The sequence below is a fragment of the Equus przewalskii genome, chromosome X, assembly GCF_037783145.1.
Source record: "Equus przewalskii isolate Varuska chromosome X, EquPr2, whole genome shotgun sequence".
Classification (NCBI taxonomy): domain Eukaryota; kingdom Metazoa; phylum Chordata; class Mammalia; order Perissodactyla; family Equidae; genus Equus; species Equus przewalskii.
In genome coordinates, this window is record NC_091863.1 from 34,087,695 (window position 1) to 34,114,163 (window position 26,469).

The 26,469-nt window shown below is 47.2% G+C and overlaps 1 protein-coding gene across 1 annotated transcript; it reads left to right on the top strand.

Annotated features, from left to right (window-relative positions):
• The first annotated feature begins 2,567 nt into the window (after positions 1 to 2,567).
• On the top strand, positions 2,568 to 21,966 carry NYX (nyctalopin). The gene is made up of 3 exons (XM_070605419.1): positions 2,568 to 2,634; positions 14,138 to 14,185; positions 18,656 to 21,966. Exons 1-3 carry the CDS (start codon positions 2,568 to 2,570, stop codon positions 20,062 to 20,064), a joined length of 1,524 nt encoding a protein of 507 aa, XP_070461520.1. The 3' UTR covers positions 20,065 to 21,966.
• The last annotated feature ends 4,503 nt before the right edge of the window (positions 21,967 to 26,469 follow it).

Consider the following 26,469-nt stretch of genomic DNA (forward strand, 5'->3'; position numbering starts at 1 on the left):
GCCTCACCCATCAAAGCGGAAAGAGACCGCGTCCCAGGGCAGCTCTGCATTGGGCAAGAGTCCCCACCCCCTCCCAGCGCCATGGCGCTTCCTTACCAAATGCGGGAGGCTTGGCTCCTCCCGGCCTTCATAAGGAGTTCTGCCCCCTGGTTTGCTGCAGAGTTGACCCTGGAAAGAAGTTTTCTTTAGGAATGTAGCCGTTGGCCCGAGGTTCCCCATCTATAAATAAAGGCCTTGAATGAAGCGGTCGCCAGCCTCCTTCCCGAGCTCTGCTGCATCGGCATCGTATCAAATGAAACCGGGCCCCTTGCTTTGTTTCACTTGGTGTCAGGCTCAACGTGCCCGCGCCTCAGCCCCCGCGGAATGGCCCTGTCTCCTTGTGGTGTGTGTACGTGTGAGCAAGCACAAGGAATCGGGAGCAGAGAAACAGGAGGAATCTGGTTTAGCGTCCAAGCCCCCTCTGCGGGTGCCCACAGGAGGCGGCTGACGTCTGAACTGGGAACCCGAAGGAGGAATTTTGTCTTTTCCTTTCATTAGAGGCCCCTTGCTGAGTCCCCGCTGGCTGCCCCCAAACTAGTGCAGTAGGAATTACAAAGAAAACAGTAGGGCCTTGCCCACCCCCGCCCCATGGCCACCTGCATAGGCGAAGTGTTGCCTCCTGGGCCCCCTCTACTTCACGTGCTCACTTAGCATACCCCTCCTTCTTTTTCCTGCCCCTTCTTAGCAGCCACCAGCTGCAACAGGACGGAGAGCCAGCGTGACTGCCCCGGGGGTCCCTGAGAGGCTGGGGCCCGAGCTGTCTTGGTCTTTGGATAACAGGGTCCAGTCTGAAGTATCTCCTTGGGGGCGTGCCAGTCAATCGCACTTCCTGTGGCAACCCCTCCCCCTTTACTTTTTTTCCCTTGGGAGCAAGGTTTTGATTACCCGGCTGCTTGTCCCCCTGTTGGAGTCAGTGGTACTAGCTGGCCCGGTGGATGGGCCCCTTCCTCTCCCTGCTGAGAATCTCTGCTTGCTCCTTACTTTCCACTCGGCAGAAATGTCTGATTTCACAGGCAGGGAAGGTCTTGCTCAGGGGGATCCTCGGCCCAGAGCAACAGACCCACTAGCCTGGAGACGGCCGAAGAAGGTTTGCTATCGACCCAGTAAGCCGCGGACAAGGGTTGGAGGTGCAGACAGGCTCCTCTCCCAGCCACGTCTTAGCCTCTGGCCTGCTGCTGGGGGAGCGGAGGCTTCACCGGGCCAAGGTTCCGAGCGAAGGCTGCAGGGACGCCTCCAACACTGATGGTCACAAGGGGAGTGCTGCCCACCACACCGTCTGGGCAGGGTGAGCCCATTCCTGGGGACACGGACTAATGGGGAGCTTCCTCCACTCACATCTCTACCCCCTCCCCAGTATGGTTTCCTTCCCAGCAGAGGTTATGACAAGTTCAGCCATATTTTGGCTTTCAAGGCCCAAATGGAAGAAAACAAAGATTCCCCAGGACACAGCACACTCAGATGCTTAGATTCACACCCAGAGCCCTTGTTGTGAGAAGGGAACTCCAGCCCTCCGGCACCAAGAAGAGCACAGCAGGACGGCAGGGACGTGGCAGGTTGCCATGGATACCTGGGAGTTGAGATCCCAGCAGAACAGAAGCCAAACCCTACAGCCAGGGCTGGTGGATCTGCTGGGGCCAGGAGAATGTGGGGGCACCTTAACTGCTGCCACCACCTTGAGCAGACCCCCTCCACCACTTCCCTAAACCAGGGCTTTACCAGGCATAGGAATCTTGTTAAAATGCAGATGTTGATTCCAGAGGTCTGGGGTGGGGATGCTGAGATGCCACATTCCTAACCAGTTCCCCCATGCTATGAGCTGCTGCTGGTCGTGGGCTACACTCTGAGCAGGGAGCCCTAACTGAGTCCTGATGGGTTTGAGAAACCTCAGCCAGGTTCTGAAAATGGCCCACGGACCTGCTGCCTTCTGCAGTGGCTAGCACAGCCTCAGCCCCAAAGCAGGGACTCCGGCCTTGCTGCTGGGAAAGGACCCTCTCCACAGTCTGTTTTCGGATCATCGCCATCACCCACTCCAAAGAAGGAACACCAGCAGCCTGCATTTCGGGAAAGCATCATTATTTTAAGCTGTCCTGTCCCTTCCTCACCTCCCCAAGTTATATAACGTGTCCTTGTTGAAAATGCTGATAATGCTATTTGGATGGCAGGAAGCCAACTTCTGGCCGCTTATTGCTTGGGGCTGGGGCTGGGGCTGGGGTCAGGGCAGGAGGTGGGTTCTGGGGAGGGTTTAAGGACAGAAAGGGGCCAGGCAGATGGAGAGGCCAAGGCCTGGGAATAAAGCTGATTGGTGTGTCAGCAAAATCTGTCTGTGGCTCTGATGATTCGAAAGGCAGACACATTCTTTCATCTCTGTTAATCCTCATCTGATACAGGATTTTCCTGCCATTAAATCTGGAGAAAGAAAAACAAGCGCTCCAACCTGGACAAGCAACTATTCCTTCTCACCCCGGCTCACCATCCCTCTACTTCTCTGTCGGACCATTTTTAGCGTCGGTGGCTCCCTGACTTGGGAGATGGATGGGCTAGGAGAGCCGAGGGCCACCTCAGAAGAGCAGCAGGACCCGGCAGAGCCCCGGGACGGTAAGCGACATTTGGGGACTATTCACTAATGCCCTTCCGCAGAGGTTTCTTCTCTGTCCATTTTCTTCCTGGGTTGTCAGTGATTTCATCTGAGTTGTTTTCAGAGTTTTAGCCTGATGAAGGGTTTCCAAATAGATCCAAGCTGTCAATTTGGTGGGAGCTTCTGATTGGCTGTTGTTACTGGTTTCACTTAACCCATCACCAAGGTCTTTGGGGAGAAATGAGTGTGAAGAAGGAGAAAAGGCAGGGCGTTCAGGAGGAAGTGTGGAGGAGTGGGGAGGGGCCTGAGTGTCTGGCTTCTCAAGGGACCCCTCCTGGGCGCCCAGTGACCTGTGCTCTCTCCCCTCAGGTAGGGATCCCACAGCTGGGCGGTTCTAAGCCGCCAGGCACATGAAAGGCCGTGGGATGCTGGTCCTGCTGCTGCACGGTGAGTTCCGAGGCTGGCTCCTTTCCAGCCCCTGCCAGTGAGTGCAGGGGTTGGGAAGCCCGTAGAAGATGACAGAAGAGGCATGGAAACCACAGGGCTTCTGCAGGTGGCTTCCATGAAAGTTGTACCTGGACACCAGTTCTGATTAGGTTTCCCTGAACCTGTGATCACGGGGGAGGGGATGGAGAAGGAGAGAAAACAGCAGGTGGTGGGGTTTTTTTTCACCTAAAAACAAAACTCCTGAGCCAAATATATGAACTATTCCTCTTGGTGACTTTCTTATTCTAATTTCACTTAGGAATTCATTGGTGCCATTGCCGAAAACTACAGTGGTTTTCTAATCGCATTAAGCTCATTTAGTTAAAAAAGAAAATCCCTTAGCGAAGCCCATCTTCCTAAAGGAAGGGAAAAAAAAAGAAAACTATCATGTGGGAATTGTGTGATTATGGGTGTTTAAAAATTTTGTCTCAAGTTTTTTGTCCTATTGTTAAATGGGTTTTGATATAACAAGAAGACATCACAGAATTTTTCCCACACCTCCACAGCTCCAGCGGCTCAAATCTGAGATAGCCCAAGGAAAATTTCCTTGTTAAGTTCTTCAGGAAATTATTCTACACAAAGAGTCTGTTTTTATGACCCTCAGGTGAATGTAATTATTTGAAGTTATAACTACCCAGGTAATAAACCTCTATGTCGTGCTGGTCTATAGCACTCTACGTAGTGCCGGTCAAGAACATTTTACCAGATAATTCTAAAACGGTAGTAATAGAATTTTCTTACTCTTTCTTCCACCTTTTCAAACAGTAGAGCTTGCTCTATTCAGTGAATCAACAGGTACACACTGTACCTTCAATACACTCAAGGGACATCCTGCGGGTTATAATTGCATAGGCTTTGTCCTTGAGAAAGTTACATTCTTTTATGAGAGACCCAATAAATAAATGAGAAAAAAAATTGGAACAAGGTTCAGGGAACACTCTGATAAATAGGACATGACTTCCTACCTCGAGGAGCCTCCAAAGGACAGAGGTTGACATTTATATAATTACAAACAGCCAGCTCCATGCCGTTTCTCCTACCTGGAAAGGATATGACATTTGATTGACTCATTGGGACAGAATGTTTGCTTCTAAGAGCCAATAGTAATTTAAATGTGCCCCCAAAGCCCTCCTGTTCCCCACAGAATGCAGACAGTATTCATAGTCTGCGTACTGCAAAACAGACACCGTCCCTGCTGCAGAAACCCGAAAGACATCCAGACTTCTTGTGACAAGTCGGAGAGCTTAGCGCTGACATCATTTGCTAACAATAGATGCACTTAAAATTAATGACCGTCTCCACATCCCCTGGTGCTTTAATTTAAAACACACTCAGTAGCACAGGCAATATTACTCTGACTACAAGTCATAGGGATTATAGACGACATGTTCCCGAGAAGCAGGCAGGGCCAGGGCTCTGCCTCCTGAGCTAGAAAAAAAATGACTAAATGAGCCTGACAAAACAAGGCCACGGTGGGATCAGAAGTGGCGCACAGCAGGGTGAATCTGGGGCAAGACCAGAACAGAAATTCTCCTCCAGACACAAGGGTCTCCGGAAGTGCCTCTCCTCTCACCCCTTCCCCCATGCCAACCCCTTCAGGGTCTTCCTGCTGTCCACAGCATCATATCCCAATTCCTCAACTTACTTTACAGGCTCCTTCACCATCAGCTTGTGTTAAACAATGAGTCCAGGTTTGAAGAGGGCCAGGGTGTGTAGGGGACGAGGAACTATTCCTGTACCCTCTAGGTCCTTCTGGCTGGCTTAAGAATTAAATTGACATGAGACAGAGTAACAGGAGAAAGTCAAACAAAGTTTAATAACATGTATACATGGGAGAAACCCAGGAAAACTGAGTAACTCGCCCGAATGGCCAAAGCCACCACCTTAAATACCATCTTCAGCTAAAGACAGCTAAAGATGTTGGGGGCAGTGGTTTGGGACTTCAAAGAGGAGGAAGGCAATTCACATGGAGATGGAAAAGCAAATGTTTGGTAAACAAATGTTTGCTGGGCCACCTACAGACAGTGTGACCAGAGAGAGAACTTTGACAAAATGGGCTTAGCAAGGATCTTTCCAGTCTACCGTACCCAGAGTTATCCATGGTGATGGCCTGTCCTAGGACATGCCTTTTATCTTAAGTTCTTTTAGGCAGTCAGGGGGAAGGTCAAAGTTTCTTTCAGAGTCTTTTGTCCATAAAAATAATCAAGCCATGGGGCCTGCCAGGTGGTGTAGCAGTTAAGTTCCTGCACTTGGCGAACCCGGGGTTCACAGGTTCAGATCCTGGGCGAGGACCTACACACCGCTTATCAAGCCGTGCTGTGGCAGGTGTCTCACATATAAAATAGAGGAAGATTGGCATGGATGTTAGCTTAGGGCCAATCTTCCTCAAAATAATAATAATAATCAAGCCAAAGAGACACATTTTGCCATGGCAAATTCTGATCCCCACAGTTTGCATCTTATTCACCTCACTGTCTCTAGAGTATAAGGCATAGTAGGTGCTTAATAAGGGTTTGTTTGTTGAATGGGTGAACTCGTCCAGATTAGAACTGTTACAATATCTGATAAAGGTCTCGCATCCAAAAGATATATCTATATATACATATATATTTATACAAAACTCTTCAAACTCAATACTGTAATAAGAAGACAACTGAATTTAAAAACTGGGCAAAAAATTTGAATAGCTATTTCATCAAAGAAGATACACAAATGGCTAAGAAGCACATGAAAAGATGCTCAACATCATTAGTCATTAGGGAAATGCAAACCAAAACCACAATGAGATGTTACTTCACACCCACCAGGATTGCTAGAATCAAATCAATCAGCAGCAAGTGTCAGCAAGGATGTGGAGAACTGAAACTCTCATGCACTGCTGGCGGGATTGCAAAAGGGCGTGGCCACGTGGGGAACTGTTTGGCAGTTTCTTCTATAGTTCAGCAGATACTTACCATATGACCCAGCAATCCCACTCCTGGAGAAATGAGAAATTAGAACACACATCCACAAAAAGACTTGCACACAGGTCCTTACATCAGCTTTAGTCACAATAAGTGAAAACTGGAAGCAACCCAAATGTCCGTCACCGGGTGACTGAATACACAAGTGAGGTACATCCATACAGTGGAATACTGCTCAGCAATGAACACGAATGATCACTGGTACGTGGAACAGCATAGATGAATCTCACAAACACGATGTTGACTGAAGGAACCATTTGATCCCATTTATATGAAGTTCTAGAAGAGGCAAAACTAAACAGTAGTTCAGAAAGCAGATCAGTGGGGGTCAGCCCGGTGGCTGAGTGGTTAAGTTCTTGTGCTCTGCTTCAGTGGCCTGGGGTTTCTCTGGTTCAGACCCCAGGTGCGGACATGGCACTGCTTGTCAGGCCATGCTGAGGTGGCGTCCCACATAGCACAACCAGAAGCATTTACAACTAGAATATACAACTATGTACTGGGGGGCTCTGGGGAGAAGAAGAAGAAGAAAAAAGAGAGGATTGGCAACAGATGTTAGCTCAGGTGCCAATCTTAAAAAAAAAAAAAAAAAGCAGATCAGTGGTTGCCTGGAGCCGAGGATGGTGAGGGGACTGCTGTCAAAGGGGACTGAGGAAAATTTCTCGGTAGTAGGAATGTTCTAAATCGTGATGGAGTGGTGGTTACATGGGTGTATATGTATGCTATACTGACTGAACTGTACACTTAAAATGGGTACATTTTATTGTAAGTAAATTATACCTCAACCAACTTGAGTTAGGAGAAAAGAGCAAGGCTGTAGGGAGACAGCAGCTGCGCTCCAGGGAGAACAAACCCCTCGTTATTGAGGGTCAGGTGCTGTGGCGTGTCGGGCAGTATGTGTGTGAGATGTGTCAATGTTAGTGCATAGATAAGTAGCTCCTTCCTTTTGACTGCCGAGTGGTGTTCCCTTGTTTGTTGTACTGGTTTGTTTATCCATTCCCCTATTGTTGAGCATCTAAGTTGTTTCCAGTTTGGGGTGATTATCAATATTTAGGTCCGGAGGCCTTTCTGGGGCTTTGTGTTCTACTCCTCAGACAGGACAGCTGTCCACTTTGAAATCTACGGGGACTGCGAGGCCATCAGCAGACCACCCTCCAGGGACAGACTAATTTCTCCTTCCCCATGGCTCGAATTAGCCAGCAAAGCTGCAGTGTGAATCCATGATCCTTTCTTTCTTGTCACAAAAACTACCTATGTGGTGTGAGAAGTTCTGGGGTCACCATGAGGTCAGAGGCCATAGGATGGTCCGTCCCACTGCATTTCTGTTTCCCCCAGCCCATTTTGTTTTGGAAATTCAGCACTGGGTATTGGCCTGAGGAGCAACTGGGAGAGCGTTTGCCAGGAGTGGGAAGGGAATGATTTCTATAGCCAAAGTGGCAGAATAGATTTTGCCGAAACCAGAAAATTGACCATATTTTCCCTTGCTATTTTGGTTTCATGAGGCACAAGTTCTTTGAAAACAATGAGAATGAAGAAACGCTTCAAATTCAGTCTGTGGTTGGAAACTCCATGAGTAACTGTTCTCCTGGCAAACCTCAAAGGGGAAAGGCACATATTCAAGAAGCAGAGGCCTCACGAAGGCGAAATTCCTCAGCTGGTCTGCATTAAGACGACATTCTGCGGTGCATCTGAGCCCGACCTGCGCTGCCTCCCTGCAGCTCGGGGGCTGGCCGCCGCACCAGACCAGAACACAAAAGCAGGGACCCAATTCTGGCAGTTGCCCAGATTCAGGGACATCTTGTAACTTTTTTTATTGAAGTAAAAGTCATATAACATAAATTAACCATTAACCATTTTAAAGTGTATAATTTGGCAGCATTTAGTATATTCACAATCTTGCATAACCATCACTCTGTCTAGTTCCAAGACATTTTCATCACCCCGAAAGGAAACCCTGTACACATGAAGCAGTGACTCCCGACTCTTCCCTCCGCTTTGCCCCAGCAACCACTGATCTACTTTCTTTCTCTATGGGCTTGCCTATTCTGGACATTTCATATAAATGGAATCGTACACTATGTGACCTTGTGCGTCTGGCTGCTTTCACCCAGCATGATGTTTCTGAGGTTCATCCACATCATAGCACGTGTCAGTACTTCCTTCTTTTTGATGGCAGAATAATATTCTACTGTGTGGATATACCATGTTTTGTTTATTTATTCATCTGTTGGTGGACATTTGTTGTTTCCATCTTTGGGCAATTGTGACTAGCGCTGCTAAGAACGTTCGTGTACAAGTATTTGTTAGAACACCTGCTTTCAGCTCCTTTGGGTCTATACCTAGGAGTGGAATTGCTGGGGCAGATGGCATCTCTATGTTACACCGTGTAACATACCACACAGATGAGTGGCATTTTCATAAAGTTAGTCCACCTAGACCCTTGGTTTTTGATGTGGGCTATATATTGGAATCACCTGGTGAGCTTTCACAGCACCAATGCCTGGTTCCTCCCCCGAAGATTCTGATGTAATTGGTCTGGGGTACAGCCTGGGCATTGTGAGTTGTGAGTGGGTCAAAAGCTCCTCACTGATTCTAATGTGCAGCCCAGGTAGAGAACCATTCTAGACTCTTCCTTACAGTCTACTTGTAGTGATAACTTCAATATTCTGACACTTGGTGTCTTGCTTTCCACTCGTGGTCCTTGAAGTACTGATCTCCTGATGAGATTGAATCCTGTGCAACAGTGGGTCAGGGGGCCTGCTATGAGCTTTGTCCAATGCTTTCACAGCTGTTTCAAGCATTACAACTCATCTGGGTCCTCATAATTGTCCACCTGCTACAGATGAAGAACCTGAGATGCAGAAAGGTCGTCTGAGGTTAAAAACCAAAACCAAAAGTAAAACAAGCAGTATGAGGGAGCAGGGGTGAAAGGCAGTGTCATCAAAATGTCTGAAAGAACTCGAGTGCGAGGCCACGCCCTCAGGCTGAGTGTTTGCAGACTGACTGCTCTGGAAAGCTCCACATGTGAATCCTGAAGCTACAGAGGCTGGCTGAGCAGGGGCCAGTCCTGCCGAATTTCTCATCGTCCCCTCCCTCCCTCAGACTGGGAGTGAAAGCACTGAAGCCTTTTCAGATTTCCACATGGATCCTTCCCAAAAATACTGATGTGAGAAGAGACATTGCTAAGCAACTGCCAATGAGTTTGACCTTCTCTTCTCACACTGCGATCTTTATTTTAATTTGGTAAATGTTTTTCTGGCCAAGGTATTCCCCTGGAATTCAGCTCTGCACAGCCAAGGAAATTTGTTTTTGCAATGATCACTGCTGATTCCAGAAGAGGCCACTTTTCATTTGCATTTGGAAAAATCAGGGATGGCCTAAACAGTTTTTGATTCAATTTTCCATGTTTCTTGGCAGTGAATGGCAAGGAGCTTCCTTTTGGTTGAGGGGCACTGCCTGGTCCCGAATTTGAGTCATTTTCTCTTTTAGGGTGAAGAGTTCACGAGGTTCTTCGGGGAAAGGGGTGGGGGTGGGGGGCCGAAGGAGGAGATGGTACTCTAGAGATTAAGGGAAGCTGTCTTAGTCAGAACCCTCGTTGCAAACCCACTCTAGGTCATTGAAGCTGAGAAGGGGTTCATTCAGGGATGTTAGGTGTTCCGAGCCTTCCTGGTTGGAGGTCCAAGTAGTGGGGCAGCTCCAGGAAAGGCCCCATCGCCCCCACCACTGGTGGGCACACCTGGCAGCTCACGGGAATCACGCTGGGTGCTGGGTGCTAGAAATTCCACCATGGGAGCCTGAAAACCAGATGCTTCTGTTACCATCCTAGCCAGAAAATGCCTCCTGCCTGGTGCCTACTTCTGAATCCAAGTCTCGCGGGGTGTGTCTGATGGATAAAACTAGGTCATGTGCCTGGGTCCCAAGTGCAAGGGAAGTTGAGAAAGGGAGTTTCTGGCTTCTATCTTGAGGAGGCAGAACTTGTAATGTAGGAAATTCCCTAAATGTAGCAAGAGTGCTTAAAAGGTGCTGGGTAGCCAGAAAGGGTGTCAAATGTCCACTCCTATCAGAGATGGTTTGGTTGCAAGGAACAGAAATCGACTCGTCCACGCAGATGGTTTGAGTGGGTTTCTGAAAAGGAAACGGAAATGTCACAGAAACAGCTATGGCAGGGCCTTATGGGAACTAGAGAGCTGGCGAGCAGCTTCCCACTCTCCCTGATCTCCATCCCTGTGATTCTCACGTTGGATCTAGTCCTCTCTCTGCACACCAGCTTCCTCACCTTGCCCTTGGCTCCTGCTCCCCCAGAACTTTGACCTGCACTGGGCTTTGGTACGAACCCCAGCCCCCATGCTATACAGGCTGGTGCTCAGATGATCTTGCTGCCTGTTCCAGGTTCACGAGGAAGGAATGAATCTGATTGGCTCTGCTTAGGTCAAATGTTCACCCCCGGTCCAAATGGCTGTGGCTGAGAGGAGGCAGCAGAGACCTGTAGGCTCTGAGTGGGGTATTTTTTCTTAGAGGCAGTGGTTGGCACCAGCTGCTGTCCAACCACGGGAAATGAGACCAGAAGGGCCCCCAGAGGTCAGGAAGTGCAGGCCCTTCAGTTTACAGTTACAGAAACGGAAGCTCAGAAAGGCTGACTGTGTGGAGTGGGGGATAGTACAACACACAGAGTGGAAAGACAAAACGAAGGTTGGTGTCGATTAAACCACCTTGAACCTCAGTCTCCTCTTTTGTGAGAAGAAGAGAATAATACTTACCTTGCAGGGTTGTCGTATGAAATGAAATAATGTATGTAGCAAGCTTAGCCCTGAGCAAACACCAATTAAAAGTTGGTTGTTATAAGAGCAAAAGAAACCCATAAAATTTGATTAATTATTTGCTGTCTTTTGGGACAGAGTCCACCTGCAGGCCTTGTTCTGTTGGCCTCCCAGAGCCACTGCCAGCGGCTCTGTTCTAGAAGTGATACGAATGTCATCGTATAGAATGTACTCTTTTATGTCAATGTTTCTTTTGTTCAACACGTTTTTGTTGTTTGTATCAGTGGCTTGTTCCTTTATAGTGGGGAGTACTACTCTGCTATATGACTATATTGTAATTTATTTCTCCACTCTCTGGTTGGGTAATTTCCAGTTTTTATCTCTTATGAATAAGCCGCTATGAACATTCTTGTACAGTCTTTAATGTGGACATTTTTTGTTTTCATTTCTCTGGGGTAAATAGCTAGGAGTGGAATTGTGGAGTCATAGGGCGGGCATATGCTTAGCTTAATAGATACTGCCACAGTTTTCCAAAGTTAGTGAACAATTTCCCACTCCCATCACCAGTGGAAGAGAATCCGGTGGTTTGACATCCTCCCCAACATTTGGGGTTATCAGTCTTTTGAATTTTAGCCATTCTAGTGGGTGTGTAGGGAAATCTCACTGTAGTTTTAATTTGTGTTTCCCTAATGGCTAATGATGTTGAACACCTTCTCAAGTGCTTAATGGCTACTTAATATATTCTTTTGTAAAGTATTCAAGTCTTTTACCCATTTTTATTTAGTTGTCTTTTCATTATTCATTTGCAGGAGTTGTTTTTATAGTCTGTATACAAGTCTGCATATATATATACTGTGAGTATTCCTTTCCTTAATGGTATCTTTTTTAAAAACAAAACAACAGCTTTATTGAGGTATAATTGACACATAACAACATATTTAAAGTGTACCCTCGTGAAACCATCAGCACAATCAAGAAAATGAACATATCCACCACCCCCGAGATTCACGGCCTTTTATATTCCCTCCCTGCCTCTCCACCCACCTCCAGGCAACCACTGATCTTTCTGTTACTAGAGACTAATCTGCAGTCTCTAGAATTTTACTTAAGTGGAATCATACAGTATGTACTCTTTTTTTGTCTGGCTTTTTTCACTCAGCAGAATCATCTTGAGATTCACCCATGTTGCATTTATCAACAGTCCATTCTTTTTTATCACTGAATAGTATTCCATTGTATGGATATATCACAGTTTTTTCTTTTTTTTTTTTTTTGAGGAAGATTAGCCCTGAGCTAACTACTGCCAGTCCTCCTCTTTTTGCTGAGGAAGCCTGGCCCTGAGCTAACCTCGGGCCCATCTTCCTCTACTTTAAATGTGGGACGCCTACCACAGCATTGCATGCCAAGCGGTGCCATGTCCGCACCCGGGATCCTGAACCAGCAAACCCCAGGCTGCCGAGAAGTGGAACATGCGAACTTAACTGCTGTGCCACCAGGCCGACCCCCTATCATAGTTTGTTTACCCCCTCAACTCTTGATGGGTGTTTGTGTTATTTCCAGTCTTGGGTTATTATGAATAAAGCTGCTGTGAACATTTATGCCCAAGTCTTCTGTATGGCCATGTGCTTTTATTTCCCTATGAGTAGAATGCATGGATCAAAAGGCAGGTGTATGTTTAACTGTTAAAGAAACTGCCACATTGTTTCCAATGTGGTTGTACTCTTTTACATTCTCAGCAGCAGTATACAGAGTCCCAGTTGTTCCACATGCTCTCCAACACTTGGTATGGTCAGTCTTTCTAATTTTAGTCATTCCAATAGGTGGCTATTTTCATTTGTATTTCCCTAACAACTAATGATGTTGACCATCTTTTCACATGTTTATTTGCCTTTTGCATATCTTTTTTGGTACAGTATTTCTTCACATATTTTGCCCATTTATTAATTGGGTTGTCTGTTTTCTTATTATTGAGTTTTCAGAGTTCTTTATATATTTTGGATACACGTCCTTTATGAGAGTCCTTTTTCTCTGTATATATCTCACATATATATCTCATATATACAGAGAAAATATACAGATATTTTCTCCCAGTCTGTGGCCTGTCTTTTCATTCTCTTAACAGTGTCGTTGTCTTTCAAAGAGCAGAAGTTTTAAATTTTGAAGTTCAATTTATTACTTTTTCTTTTATGGTTAGTGGCTTTTTTTTTTTTTTTTTTGGTCCTAAGAAATCTTTATCTACCAGTAGGTCACAAAGATATTCTCCTATGTTATCTTCAAAAAAGCTATTTTATAGTTTTAGTTTTTACATTTAAGTCTATGGTCCATCTAAAATGAGTTTTTGTGTATAGTGTGAGGTAGGGGTTGAGGTTCTTTCTTATTTTCTTGGGATTGCAATATGCATCTTTAATTTGTCTTGGTCTCCCTTGAGTTAATCTTTTATTATTTATTTATTTATTTTTTATTGAGTTATTGATAGGTTACAATCTTGTGAAATTTCAGTTGTACATTAATGTTTGTCAGTCATGTTGTAGGTGCACCACTTCACCCTTTGTGCCCACCCCCCACCCCACCTTTCCCCTGGTATCCACTAAACTGTTCTTAGTCCATAATTTTAAATTCCTCATATGAGTGGAGTCATACACAGATTATCCTTCTCTCGCTGGCTTATTTCACTTAACATAATTCTCTCAAGGTCCATCCATGTTATTGCAAATGGAATGATTTTGTTCTGTTTTGCAGCTGAGTAGTATTCCATTGTATATATATACCACAACTTCTTTATCCATTCGTCTGTTGCTGGACACTTAGGTTGCTTCCACGTCTTGGCTATTGTAAACAGTGCTGCAATAAACATTGGGGTGCATAGGACTTTTGGGATTGCTGACTTCAGGCTCTTTGGATAAATACCCAGTAGTGGGATGGCTGGATCGTATGGTAGTTCTATTTTTAGCTTTTTGAGGAATCTCCATACTGTTTTCCATAGTGGCTGCACCACTTTGCATTCCCACCAGCAGTGTATGAGGGTTCCTTCTTCTCCGCAACCTCTCCAACATTTGTTGCTATTAGTTTTAGATATTTTTGTCATTCTAACGGGTGTAAGGTGATATCTTAGTGTAGTTTTGATTTGCATTTCCCTGATGATCAGTGATGATGAGCATCTTTTCATGTGCCTATTGGCCATCCGTATATCTTCTTTGGAGAAATGTCTGTTCATGTCTCCAGCCCATTTTTTGATTGGGTTGTTTGATGTTTTGTTGTTGAGTTGCGAGCTTGACTTAATCTTATACTGCTTCATGTATAATGTAAGATCCTTATCAAAGAGTACAGTTCAGTTTCCTCCCTTCTCGTCCTTGTGCTGCTGTTGCCATGTTTTTCATTTACATTAGAGACTGCACGGTACATTGCTATTTCTGCTTTAAACAGTCGCTTGTCTGGTAAGCAATTAAGGTGAGAAAAGAATAGTCTGTGCTATTTAGTGACACATCTGTCACTTCCACTGCTCTTCATTCCTTCCTGTAGATTTGATTTTCATCTAGTATCATTTTCCTTCAGGCTAAAGAATGTCTTCATTTCTTGTCGTGCAGAAGATCTGCTCCAGATGAATTTCCTCAAATTTTGTTAGCCTGAAAGTATCTCTACTTTACTTCATTGCTGGAGATATTTTCATTAGATATAGAAGGTGAAGTTACCAGATTTTGCTTTTCTTTCAGCACTTTTAAAAGACATAATTCTATTGTCTTATGGCCTCTATTATTTCTGATAAGAAGTCAGTCATCATGTTTCATTGTTGTTTACTCTATGTAACGTGTCTTTTTTTCTTTGGGTGCTTTAAATAATTTTCTGTCTTTGCTGGTCAGCAGTTTGACTATGACGTGCCTAAGGGGTGTATGTGTGATGTTAGTTGGGGTTGGCTGAGCTTCTTGTTTTTGATCAAATTTTGGAAATTGTCTTCAATTGTTTTTCTGACATATTCTCTCTCTTCTTTCCTCTGGGACTCCAAATACATACATATTAGTCTAATTTCTTGATATTGTCCCACAGGTCATTGAAGCTCTCATCATATTTTTTCCAATCTTTTTTCTCTCTGTGCTTCATTTTGGGTAATTTCTATTGACCTCTCTCCAGGTTCATAAATCTTTTCCTTTGCTGTATCTAATCTGTTTTTCTTATTCAATGATTATTTAAAAATTTTCAGATGCTGTACTGTCTCAATACTAAGATTTCCATTGGGTTCATTTTTAGAGTTTCCATGCCTCTTCTAAAATTAAATTCCCCACGTCTTCACCCATTATATCCATTTTTTCCCCATAAATTCCTTAACATATTTTTAATAAATCCTTGTTTGGTAATTCCAACATCTGGGCTGTCTCTGAGTCTGCTTCTGTTTTTTTCTTTTGATAAGTGTCATGTTTTTCTGCTTCTTCACATATCTAGGGTTATTTCACTGTATACCAGATACTGTAGATGGTAGCTGTGGAAACTCTAGATTTTCTTATCTTCCTTTGAAGAGTGTTGAATTTTGTTCTGGCATTCAGTTAAATTACCGGCACATCACCTTGATCCTGGGGAGGCTTGGTTTTAGGCTCTGTTAGAGGAGGCCTAGTTCAGTTTAGCCCTTTGTTCTGGGAAATGGTCTTTACCCCTAAGGTGTGGCCCTCTGGAGTTATGGAAAGCTCAACATATTTCACATGCCCTCCTAACTTGCTGGGCCTTGAGCTCTTTTTTTTTTTTTTGAGGTAACACTGGTTTTATAACAGTATATAGATTTCAGGTGTACATCATTATAATTTGAGTTCTGTATACACTACATCGTCTTCACTACCAAAAGTCTCTCAATCTGTCTCCCATTACTGGGAAATTGCTAAAATCTCTGTTTAGCTCTTCAGGCCTTCAATTCTTGGCTCCTTGGCATCACTCCACACACATGCACTTTAGGACTCAAAACAAGCATCCAAGGGGAGTCTGTAGGCCAGCATGGTGGCTCCTCTTTTGTGGCTCCCTCTTTACATGTTTTCCCTCCTCAATTTCTAGCCACTGTGGCAGCTATACACTCTGACCTCTAACTTGTCAGCCTAATAAACCTCTTGCTTTCTCCTCGAGCTCTACTCCCTGTACTCAGTGTGGACTTGAAAACGCCCTGAGAGGAAAAGCCAGTTACACGTGGCTCTCACCTAGTTTGCTTTTCTTCTTTTGAAGGTTATTTCCACAGTGATTGCCTGTTTAGGTTGCTCTCCAGTGCCATCAAACAATTTTTAAAAAATATTTTTTCCAGAATTTACACTAGCTATCAGCAGGAATGTTAGTCTGATACAAGCTGCTCTGCCATTATTGTAAGCAGAACTCACCCAAATATGGTATTTTTTCAAATTTTGTTTTGATGCCCTGCATTTCTGAATCACTAGGCATATATACTTGGTCTTCATATTGGGTAAACCAATGCTGGCGTTCGGTTGTCTGTTCTGAGGATTTACTTCATTTAATTTAAATTTCACTAAGTAATCCAGTAAATTAGTTATTCTTAATGGTTATCCAAGTTTCAGAGGCTGAAAATAGGTCTCTAATAGTGACAACATCTTGAGTGTTGTTAAAATTTAAAATAAACTTTCATCTATTTCCTGAAATAGATAATACCTTCACATGGTTTAAAATTTAAAAGGTAAAAAGGATACACAATAAAAAGTTTCACTCCCACCCCTCCTGCAAGTGTTTTTTAAAAATTGGCAGCTACATTTTTGATCTCATGCGTTATACAAGCAAATTGGTTGTATCCTGTCTGTCATAATCCCATGAATTCCTTGACAAAGAGTTTTTTTAAAAAAAATAAATGACATCCTCCAGCAGAAATCATTACAAAGGAAGGCATCAATTCCATTTAATTCTGGAAACATTTACTGAGCCGTACGGTGTGCCTAGAACAATGTTAGCTATTGTGGAGGAGAAACATGAGTCATATGGTTGAAAGTACACTTCTCTTAATTAGAAAGGAGAAGAGAGTAGAATGAAGGACTATTTGTAAGGAAATCTGATGCCTTCTACTTGACCCAGTTGGAGAGTTGATAGAAAAAGGTTCCGCCTCTGTCGAGCTGACACCTGGAGTTAAGGTTATATTCTTGGCCCTGTCTCTCTCATAGGGTCTCTCTCCAGCCCAGCAGCCGCCCTGCTTACAGCCAAGCTCAGCACAAGGTCTAAGAACCTTGCTGGAAGCTTTGTGTCTAGTTTATGGTTCTTAGGGAGAAGGAAAAGCTAAGTCACGCCTCTGCAACGTCAGGATGTTGAACTAGCTACAGTTTACAACTAAAGCACTGCTCAAAGGGCTGCGTGTTCTCCGGCCAAGTCCGAAACGGCTGAATCCCCTTCCCAGCAGCTGACAAAACATGGAGCGTCCACAACAGCCGTAATGAAAAGACTGGAAGCTGAGCAAACTTACCAGTGCTACACGCTCCCCTTGTGGCCACACCTTCAGGTTCCCACAAGGGCTTAGACAAGCAAGGCGGGGTAACGTGTACTCGGTGGGAGGGACTGAATAGCAGGCCAGGGGTGTTTGCTAGGAATTTGGGAATACGAGGAGCGGCAGACATTATATCAGTGGTCAGGTCTACATCCGGGTACCTTTGTTCCTCGGCAGGGATTTCAGATCGAGCACACTCCGCCTGCGAGCTGCTCCTAGCCAGAAAATAAAACTTGTACCTTTTCCCATCGGAACTCAAGATGGGTTTGGGGACCTCTGGCTACCACAGGGAAGCAGGCCGTGCCATCTTGCCTTGCTGCAGGTGGCAAGCCTACTGGAGGACCGTTGAAGTCTTTATCTGATCCTCCATCCAGATGCTCAGAATAAAGTTAATTTATAGGCATCATTCTTTCCCGTGATGATGTAAAAAAGTCTCTAGAGAGCAAGGGCTGGTGAACAGAAATTAACCGCACAGTGTCTACAATTATTCTTTTGAGATGTGTAAGAAGGTCATTGATAGTTTATTTAGTATGCTGTCTTTATGGCTTAATTTTAGTGACTGTTAGGGAAGAAAATTGACAGGCTTTTCTTTCATCCCCAACCTCCTGTCCCTTAATTCTCCTCCTTCATGAGGCGTAATTTACTCAATGGGGGTCTTCAGGAATTGAATTCTTATGGTGGGAGGGACTCGAGCAGCATCGATAGAAATACAATGTCAGCCACATATGTTTAGGTTTTCTAAGTAGCCCCATTAAAAAAGGTAAAAAGAAACAAGTGACATTAATTTTAATATTTTAGTTAACCCAATATATATAAAACATCATTTCAACGTGTAGTCAATATAAAAAGTATTGATGAGACAATTTACCCTTTTTTTGGTACTAAGTCTTTGAGCTCTGGTGTGTATTTTACACTTACAGCACATCTCAATTCAGGCTAGCCACATTTCAAACGCTCAGTAGCTGCATGTGGCCAGTGGCTACGGTACTGAACAGGGCAGGACCAGCGCACAGGCCACAGAGATGCCCTCCAGGTCCCCCCACACATGCAGGCGGTGCACCCTCTAGGCTGCATGCTAGGACAGCGGAAGTGATGATCCAGGCAGGAGCAACGGGTTTAGAATGGGGTCAGATGCCCGGATTCCAGATGGGTTTTGCCGATGAAGAGAACTGGAAAGCAGAGGGGAGGGCGCCGTGGTTGGGAAAGCTGGGTAAGGTCTGGGAGGCGGGAGGAGGCCATCTCGAGGACGAGGCTATGCAGGACGTCTGAGAACTTGGTGGAGGGCCGCATCCTGCCACGTGGACAGGTGGGATTCTACCCAGGACAACCCTTTGGCTGACAGTGGCTCCTTTTTTGTCTTTCCTGCCCCCTCCGCGCCCCCCCCCCCCAGCGGTGGTCCTCGGCCTGCGCAGCGCCCGGGCGGAGGAGGCCTGCACGGGCACCTGCCCCACCGCCTGCGCCTGCAGCAGCGCCGAGCGCGGCTGCTCGGTGCGCTGCGACCGCGCGGGCCTCCTGCGGGTGCCGGCCGAGTTCCCGTGCGAGGCGGCCTCCATCGACCTGGACCGCAACGGCCTGCGCTTCCTGGGCGAGCGGGCCTTCGGCACGCTGCCGTCGCTGCGCCGCCTGTCGCTGCGCCACAACAACCTGTCCTTCATCACGCCCGGCGCCTTCAAGGGCCTGCCGCGCCTGGCCGAGCTGCGCCTGGCGCACAACGGCGACCTGCGCTACCTGCACGCGCGCACCTTCGTGGCGCTCGGCCGCCTGCGCCGCCTCGACCTGGCCGCCTGCCGCCTCTTCAGCGTGCCGGAGCGCCTCCTGGCCGAGCTGCCCGGCCTGCGCGAGCTCGCCGCCTTCGACAACCTCTTCCGCCGCGTCCCCGGCGCGCTGCGCGGCCTGGCCAACCTGACGCATGCGCACCTGGAGCGCGGCCGCATCGAGGCCGTGGCCTCCAGCTCCCTGCAGGGCCTGCGGCGCCTGCGCTCGCTCAGCCTGCAGGCCAACCGCGTGCGCGCCGTGCACGGCGGCGCCTTCCGCGACTGTGGCGCCCTGGAGCACCTGCTGCTCAACGACAACCGGCTGGCCGTGCTGCCGGCTGACGCCTTCCGCGGCCTGCGGCGTCTGCGCGTTCTCAACCTGGGCGGCAACGCGCTGGGCCAGGTGGCGCGCGCCTGGTTCGCCGACCTCGCGGAGCTTGAGCTGCTCTACCTGGACCGCAACAGCATCGCCTTCGTGGAGGAGGGCGCCTTCCAGAACCTCTCGGGCCTCCTCGCCCTGCACCTCAACGGCAACCGCCTCAACGCGCTCGCCTGGGCCGCCTTCCAGCCCGGCTTCTTCCTGGGCCGTCTCTTTCTCTTCCGCAACCCGTGGCGCTGTGACTGCCACCTACAGTGGCTGCGCGACTGGATGGAGAGCTCCGGGCACGTGGCCGACGTGCCGTGCGCCGCTCCGGGCTCCGTGGCTGGCCTGGACCTCAGCCAGGTGGCCTTTGGGCGCTCCTCCGATGGCCTCTGTGTGGACCCCGAGGAGCTGAACCTCACCACGTCCAGCCTAGGCCCGTCCCCAGAGCCAGCGGCCACCACCGTGAGCAGGTTCAGCAGCCTCCTCTCCAAGCTGCTGGCCCCGAGGGCCCCTGGGGCCGAGGCGGCCAACGCCACTCAGGGGCCAGGCAACGCCTCGCTGGCCGGCAGCCTTCCCTCCCGCGCGCTGGGAGGCTGGGCCCGCCAGACCCGGCTTCTCCTCGGCTCCAGTCTCCTCCTCAGCGTGGCCCGGCACGCGCTGTTTGCCCTCCAGGTGGACTGACCCTGCCCCAGTGAGGTGGCCCAAACGCCTTGGCCAGCAGGGCAGAGTTAACTGGGCTCGAGGGTGTTTGTGGTCGAGGAGAGGGGAACAGGATGGGGGCAGGTAGTGAAAATTCCAGCGGAGGGTGGAAGGGACAGTCTGCCTCCAGAGGTGGCCCTAGGAAGAGAAGAACCCTGGGTAATGCCACGAGAGGGAGGGGGAGGTTATGGATTTCTGCTCATGTCACAGGGACGTCAGTTGGGGAAGAGAAGCAAGAAGGAACAGGGGCCCTCTGGTGAGAAGGCTAGGCATTGGAAGCTTCTAGGGCTACGGGGCTCTACCCCCCACCCCCCAAGTCTTCCAGGAAACAGGGCCTGCAGTGCCTGAATGAGAGTCCATCGGTTGGCTAAGTCCTAAGAACTGTGCCCGTTCTCCTGGGGGGGCAACCCATTAAGCCCAATCCCTTTGTTTTCTACCACAATCCTCCTCCCCCTCCCCCGGGGGTCTGGGGACCCTCGGGTCCAGAAAAGATGGACAGGAAAGAAGGGGTATGGGAGAAGGACTTAGACCCAAGGGGGTGGCTGTGGTTCCTAGGGTCTGAGATGTGTTAGAAGGTATTTAAAACAAAGATCCATTTCATTTATTACACACTTATTCCTAGGGGTCGCCTTAGCTGCAAAGGACCTTTAGGGCAGGGTAGGGAAAAAAGCGGGGGAGGGGGTGTCTGTGGACAAGTAAATTTGTAAAATCCTAAGATTATGAAAAAAAAAAGAGGTTAAACAGCTTTCTCTACTGAGTCTTTCATATGCAAACAGGCATTGTGAGTCTTCCGGGGAGGCCACAAAATCCTCTTTTCTTAGCGTTTTGTGGGAAGAGTGTCCAGAAGACAGAGATGCCTGTGTTAGCAGGGCAGGGAGCCTCCAGCTTGGATGATCCCATTAGGTGGGGAAGTTATTATGGGCTGCACACTTTGGGGCTAACAGCCAAGAGGAAATGAGGCAGCCAGTAGCTGGTAGGGGGGCTGAGAGATTTCCCAGGGTGGGAGCTGGCCGACTGTAGGCCCCCAGGCCTGAGTGCCAGAGCGATGGCTGTATGTCTGCTGAATTACTTGCTCGAGCTGTTTTCCACACATACGTAATGATGATTACGTTTGTTAGCTTTCTGGAAATCCCTAATCTTAATGTCCTGAGTTCCTATCTCTGTATTTGAAGAGGTGGATTTTCAAAGCCCACGCAGATTCAGGGTGCACCGAACTCTCAGTTCTTCATGGTGACAGTGCTTCTTCTGTGTCTCTGCGTGATACTGAGTATTAGAAATGTTGCAGAAATCGCCACCAAGGGCAGGAGTGTTCACATGGGTTTTGACCATTAGTGGTCACCAACTCAATTTAACAAGTCGTGCCTGGCATTTTAGAAAACAAGATAGAACAGAAAAGTCACAGAGCATCACGTGTAATATTATAAGACTAAGTGTTGTTTTGTGAAACTTTAAAAAAAATTTGTATGCATTTGTTCAGATTGTATCTGTATGTGTGTACCGGGTTGCTGTGTACAATTTATATTTTATTGTGGGTTATGTGAAAAAAGTTTGAAAACCAATAATCTGGAGCATGGATGATTTTTTTTTTAACTTTTTATTTTGAAAAATCTCAAAGCTCCAGAAAAGTTTCAAGAATAGTAGAGTGAACACTTTGGCCGTTCCCCTAGGTTTCCCAGTTGTTAACATTTTACTATATTTGCTTTCTCTCTCTCTCCGTATTATTATTTCTTACTAACAGTTTGAGTTAGTTGCAAACATCATGAGCCTTAACCCTGAAATACCTTAGCGTGTAGTTTGTAACGACATTCTCTGACATTCTCACAGTACCATTATCAAAATCAGCAACTTTTGATAGAATACTATTATTTAAAATATACTCTATATGGAAACTTCAACAGTTGTCAAAATGATTTCTTAAGCAGTCATTCTGTTTTCTATGGGTGGAAAATGAGGTTCTTAGGTCGTGACTTGTGTTCATTTGATGACGATGCTCGAAATCTCTCGATTGATTTTAATGTTTCAAAGTGAATTTGTTCTCCAAATGTCTCACTTTTCAAATGTGAGAACCAGATGAGGTCAGAAATGTTTGTTCAAACGTGTGTTGTGGCCATGGTAACTGGGCGAGGATCACGAGAATCCTGGAGACCAGATCTCCGCGTTTGGGTAACCATGGAAGTCCACGGCAGACACGCAGCCTGCGTTACTGAGGAACAAGATGCCGCCTTGGGAGGAATGTCCTTCCTTTCATTTGGAGCAGGTTCCTGAGAGTCAGCCTCAAAACGCTGCTCAGTTCTGCCTGGGTGGTTAGATGGCCAGCTTTTTAATGAACGTTTGTTTGGCTGAATGTTTTTGAACAAGTATCAACACTGAAATAGCCTCCGGGGAGGCAGATTTTTATAGAGCTCCCCAGCCCAGTAGAATTCTGGGAACGTGGGGAGTTACTGCCAAACAGATCCAGAATCGCCTGGAACGAGTTCCCAGTGAATTGTGGCCATTATGAGCTCTCATGAGAGAACAGGGTGTGGAGAGTTCCCAAGTTCTGAGTTCATTAAGTTTCTCACCCCCTCACTGGCTAATTAGTACCTTGGGAATCATTAAGGTGCTATGGATTCTGCTAAGCTCAAAACTATATGTTCCCGTCAGGATGGGCCATGTTATGCTGTGGTAACAAACAACCCCCAAACTTCAGTGGCTTACTGAGGGTTATTTCTTGCTTATGCTACCCGTCCAACGTGGGCTTATTAGGGAGGCTCTGCTCCTTGTTGCCGCTCAGGGACCCAGGCTGATGAAGGATCTGCCATTTTAGGACGTTGTTATTCAAACACAGGTTGTAGGGTTTGCCCAACAGAGGAGGAAAGCTTGGGAGAATCATGTATCACTCTTAAATGCTTCCACCCAGATGTGACAGATGTTGCTCCTTACACTTCGTTGGCCAGAAATATCACGCGGCCATTCTTGACTTCAACAAGTCAGAGAAGTATGGTCCTCCCACGTGTCCAGAAGGAGAGGAGAACTGGGACCCTTGAACACTAGCAATGCTCTAAAGCACTAGGGGCTGCAGGCAGCTCACCGGAGAGAATGAAGCCTGGACCTCTCAGAATGTTGGAAGAAACAGACGCTTGAGGGGGCGATCCGGTGAGCGAGCCACAGACCTTCTTTCCTCCCAGCTTGCCAACGAGGCTTTGAGCATAGTATTTGCTCTGGCCGTTAGGAATGCTGCGGCCTCATTGTGTTTGTTCTTTCAAGAAAGGGGAGAGAAAATGTAGAGACAAAAGGTTCATACTTTCCCCTTTAAAAAAATATTTTCCACACAAAGACTCCATGTACAGTATTCAAATGCCTGAAACTTGATCTTTGGAAAATTCCCTCTCAGAAAGCTCCCTGGCTGTTTCTAAGAGGTCCTTCTGTGGTAGTTTCACAAGGATGGTCAACAGCCCTCTGGTCTACCTACCTGTTTGTCAGGCCACCACAATGCTGCCCTCGAGGGGATGCTGTCTGCTGGGCACAGCTGTCCTTGAGTGTTGGTTCGCTCTGCCATCTTCACCTCGACTTCAAGTGGGGACCTTACTCTCCCGCTTGATCTTCTGGCCCAAGGATGGCTTAGCCTCCCCGCCCTCCCCACCCTCTGAATCCCTCCCAGCACAGGAGAGCACGCCAGCTGAGAAGTGGAGACTTTTCTGGGGGGTTGGGTATAAGGGAAGAGAAGTAAGTAGCCCATCTGACTACTGTTGGCTGTGGCTGTTGGCAAAACCCCCAGACCCCAACCCCCACCAAGGGCCCCTGCGGCTGGGCTGGCTTAACTCCCTCCCCCACCCACATGCGCCAGGAATGCCCAGGCCCCCCTGTGTTTCTGAGACCAAACTCCCAGGGAGGACTTTTTTCTTGCCCCCCAGTCTAAGGCCCACCTCCCCAGCCCCACACCAGAAACTCTACTCTCCCGACAGTGGCCAGTCCTGCCCTCGGCAGCGCTCCCCAGGAGATGTCACCCACAGTCTCACAGTGGGGTCCATCAGAGCCGAAGAGGCCAGTCAAGTCCAGATCCTCAGCCCAGCTGCCCGCCTGCCTGCCAGTCACTTCCTTCACCCCCACTCCATGTTGCCTGAAAACTGCTGCTCAGACCCTTGAAAGAACAAACAATAGTTCTGGGGACGCCAGTTAACCTAAAGTTGCACAGAGTAGAGTAACATTTCTCTCCATAAAGCTCCAACATCTGGGAGACTGGGAAACGGGGCTCTGATAAAAAGATGGAGCAATCTCCTCCTTTTTAAGTGTTGCATGTATGACCAATGTTTGTTTGTCTTGAAAGATAGTCCCTTTTTCGGTTATCCAACAGGACTCTCCACTTCGCCCTCTGAGACTGTGTTCAGGTTTCCCCACAAGAGTGAGAGGTGGGCCCTGCCTTTCTGTTCGTACCAGCCCGATGGCTTCACAGAGCAGAGGACAGTCTTTCCCAGAGGCCCACCCAGGCCTCCATCCTGGGGGCAGAAACTGCTTGTGACGTTAAATGAGTTTCTCGGGTTCCAGAAGTCTGAGAGTTCCGTCTCTGACCTGTTCACTCTGTTGGCCAGGGAATGTCTCTGCACCTACTGGCTCTCCTGAGTGACATGTGTGGGGCCTTGCACGGCCTTGCAGCCAGTGTGGTCAGGAAGGGCCGAGGGGGACAGCAGTCATACCAGGGGAGGTGGTATTTTTGTGTCAAGCAGTAGTAACTACTGGATCTCTGCTCCCTGCTTCCTACACACACACATGCTCACACACTCACGGGGGCTGGACGGATGGAGAAAGAGTCGGGGCAGCTCTTAAGCTCAAAGAGCACTTTGGCATCTGTCTCTCAGTGGCCGAGGTGCTAGGCTGGAGGGAAACATGGCCCCCTCCGCTGTATTCCTGGCCAACTTCAGTTGCTGAATGAATGTTCCTTATATACCTTCTATTTGTGTTCCAGGCAGAGAAAATTTGGAAGCACTTACATAAACATTTGCAAATTTCAAGGGAGTTCCCTTGAAACATTGCTGAGTTTTACAACTATGATCCTGAGAGGAGAAGGAGTTTTTGTTCGCAGCTAGACTGAAACACCAACCTGCAGGGAGGCCTGTAGGGGTCTTACCTCTGGTTTCTTTCTTTCTTTTTTTTTTTTTTTAAAGAGTTTATGTTTTTTTCCTTTTTCTCCCCAAAGCCCCCCGGTACATAGTTGTATATTCTTCGTTGTGGGTCCTTCTAGTTGTGGTATGTGGGATGCTGCCTCAGCGTGGTTTGATGAGCAGTGCCATGTCCGCGCCTAGGATTTGAACCAACGAAACACTGGGCCACCTGCGGCGGAGCGCGTGAACTTAACCACTCAGCCATGGGGCCAGCCCCCTTACCTCTGGTTTCTAGCGGCCTAGAAGGAGTTCTCTCTCGGCCTACATAACCTCGTAGCCGAGGCCCATTCATGGCTCACTCATGATCCATTAGCGGGTCATGGCATTGGTGGTGACGACCAGCATTAAAAAGTAATAGTGACAAAGCAGATAGGGACACTTCAGTAGGCATCACATTTAGTAAGAAAAGTATCATTTCATTAAACTTTGCTTCAGTTACGTGTGTGCGCGTATACCAGATCACAATATAAAAATCTCTCTTACTGTGGGTCACGATCATGAATATTTAAAAGCCAGTGTCATAGATCAGTTTGATTCCTTACTTATTTTCAAAAAGCATGGGGTTGAAAGTAAAGGACAGGTCTCCATTTCACTTGTTGGTTATTCGTCTCCCAGTCAACTTATTTTCTTGGATCACCACCAAAAAGTGGCCTAGCCTTATTTATACCCTGTGTAAAGACCTGGTTAGATCAAAAGAAGCAAGACTGGGCATTTCAAAGAGCACCCGAGCAATTAGGAGCTAGAATCGACGTGCTCTGTGGTCGGCCTGAAGAGGCAGGATGCAGTGGTGTGTGCAGACCAGGCGGTAATGAGTGTGGGGCTCCCATAGTGAGGTTCCCTACAGGCCCACAGAGGGCTAGTGGTTATTTCCCTTAATCAGTTAATGACTAATAATGAGAAGGTCTTTGAATGACCCTCTTGGTTTCTCGCAGTGATATTTATTATTAAACCATTCAATAACATGAAAAAACCACAGCCGCCACCCAAGGGTAAATGATTACAGAGACTGTGATCATTTAGGATAAACTGTGGTATGTCGCCTCTATGCCTTGTTCCTAATATTAATTATATATAACTGCCTGTTCTGAAATGTTTCTAATTCTACTCCAAAATGCTTGTTGTTCTGGAATTCAAATGGCTACCATTATTGGCTACCTATTTTGTGTCAGATAGTCAAGGCCTAATTATCTAATTCTCCCATGTCGGCATTGTTATCCCCATTTTATAGATGTAGAAACTGAGATTTAGA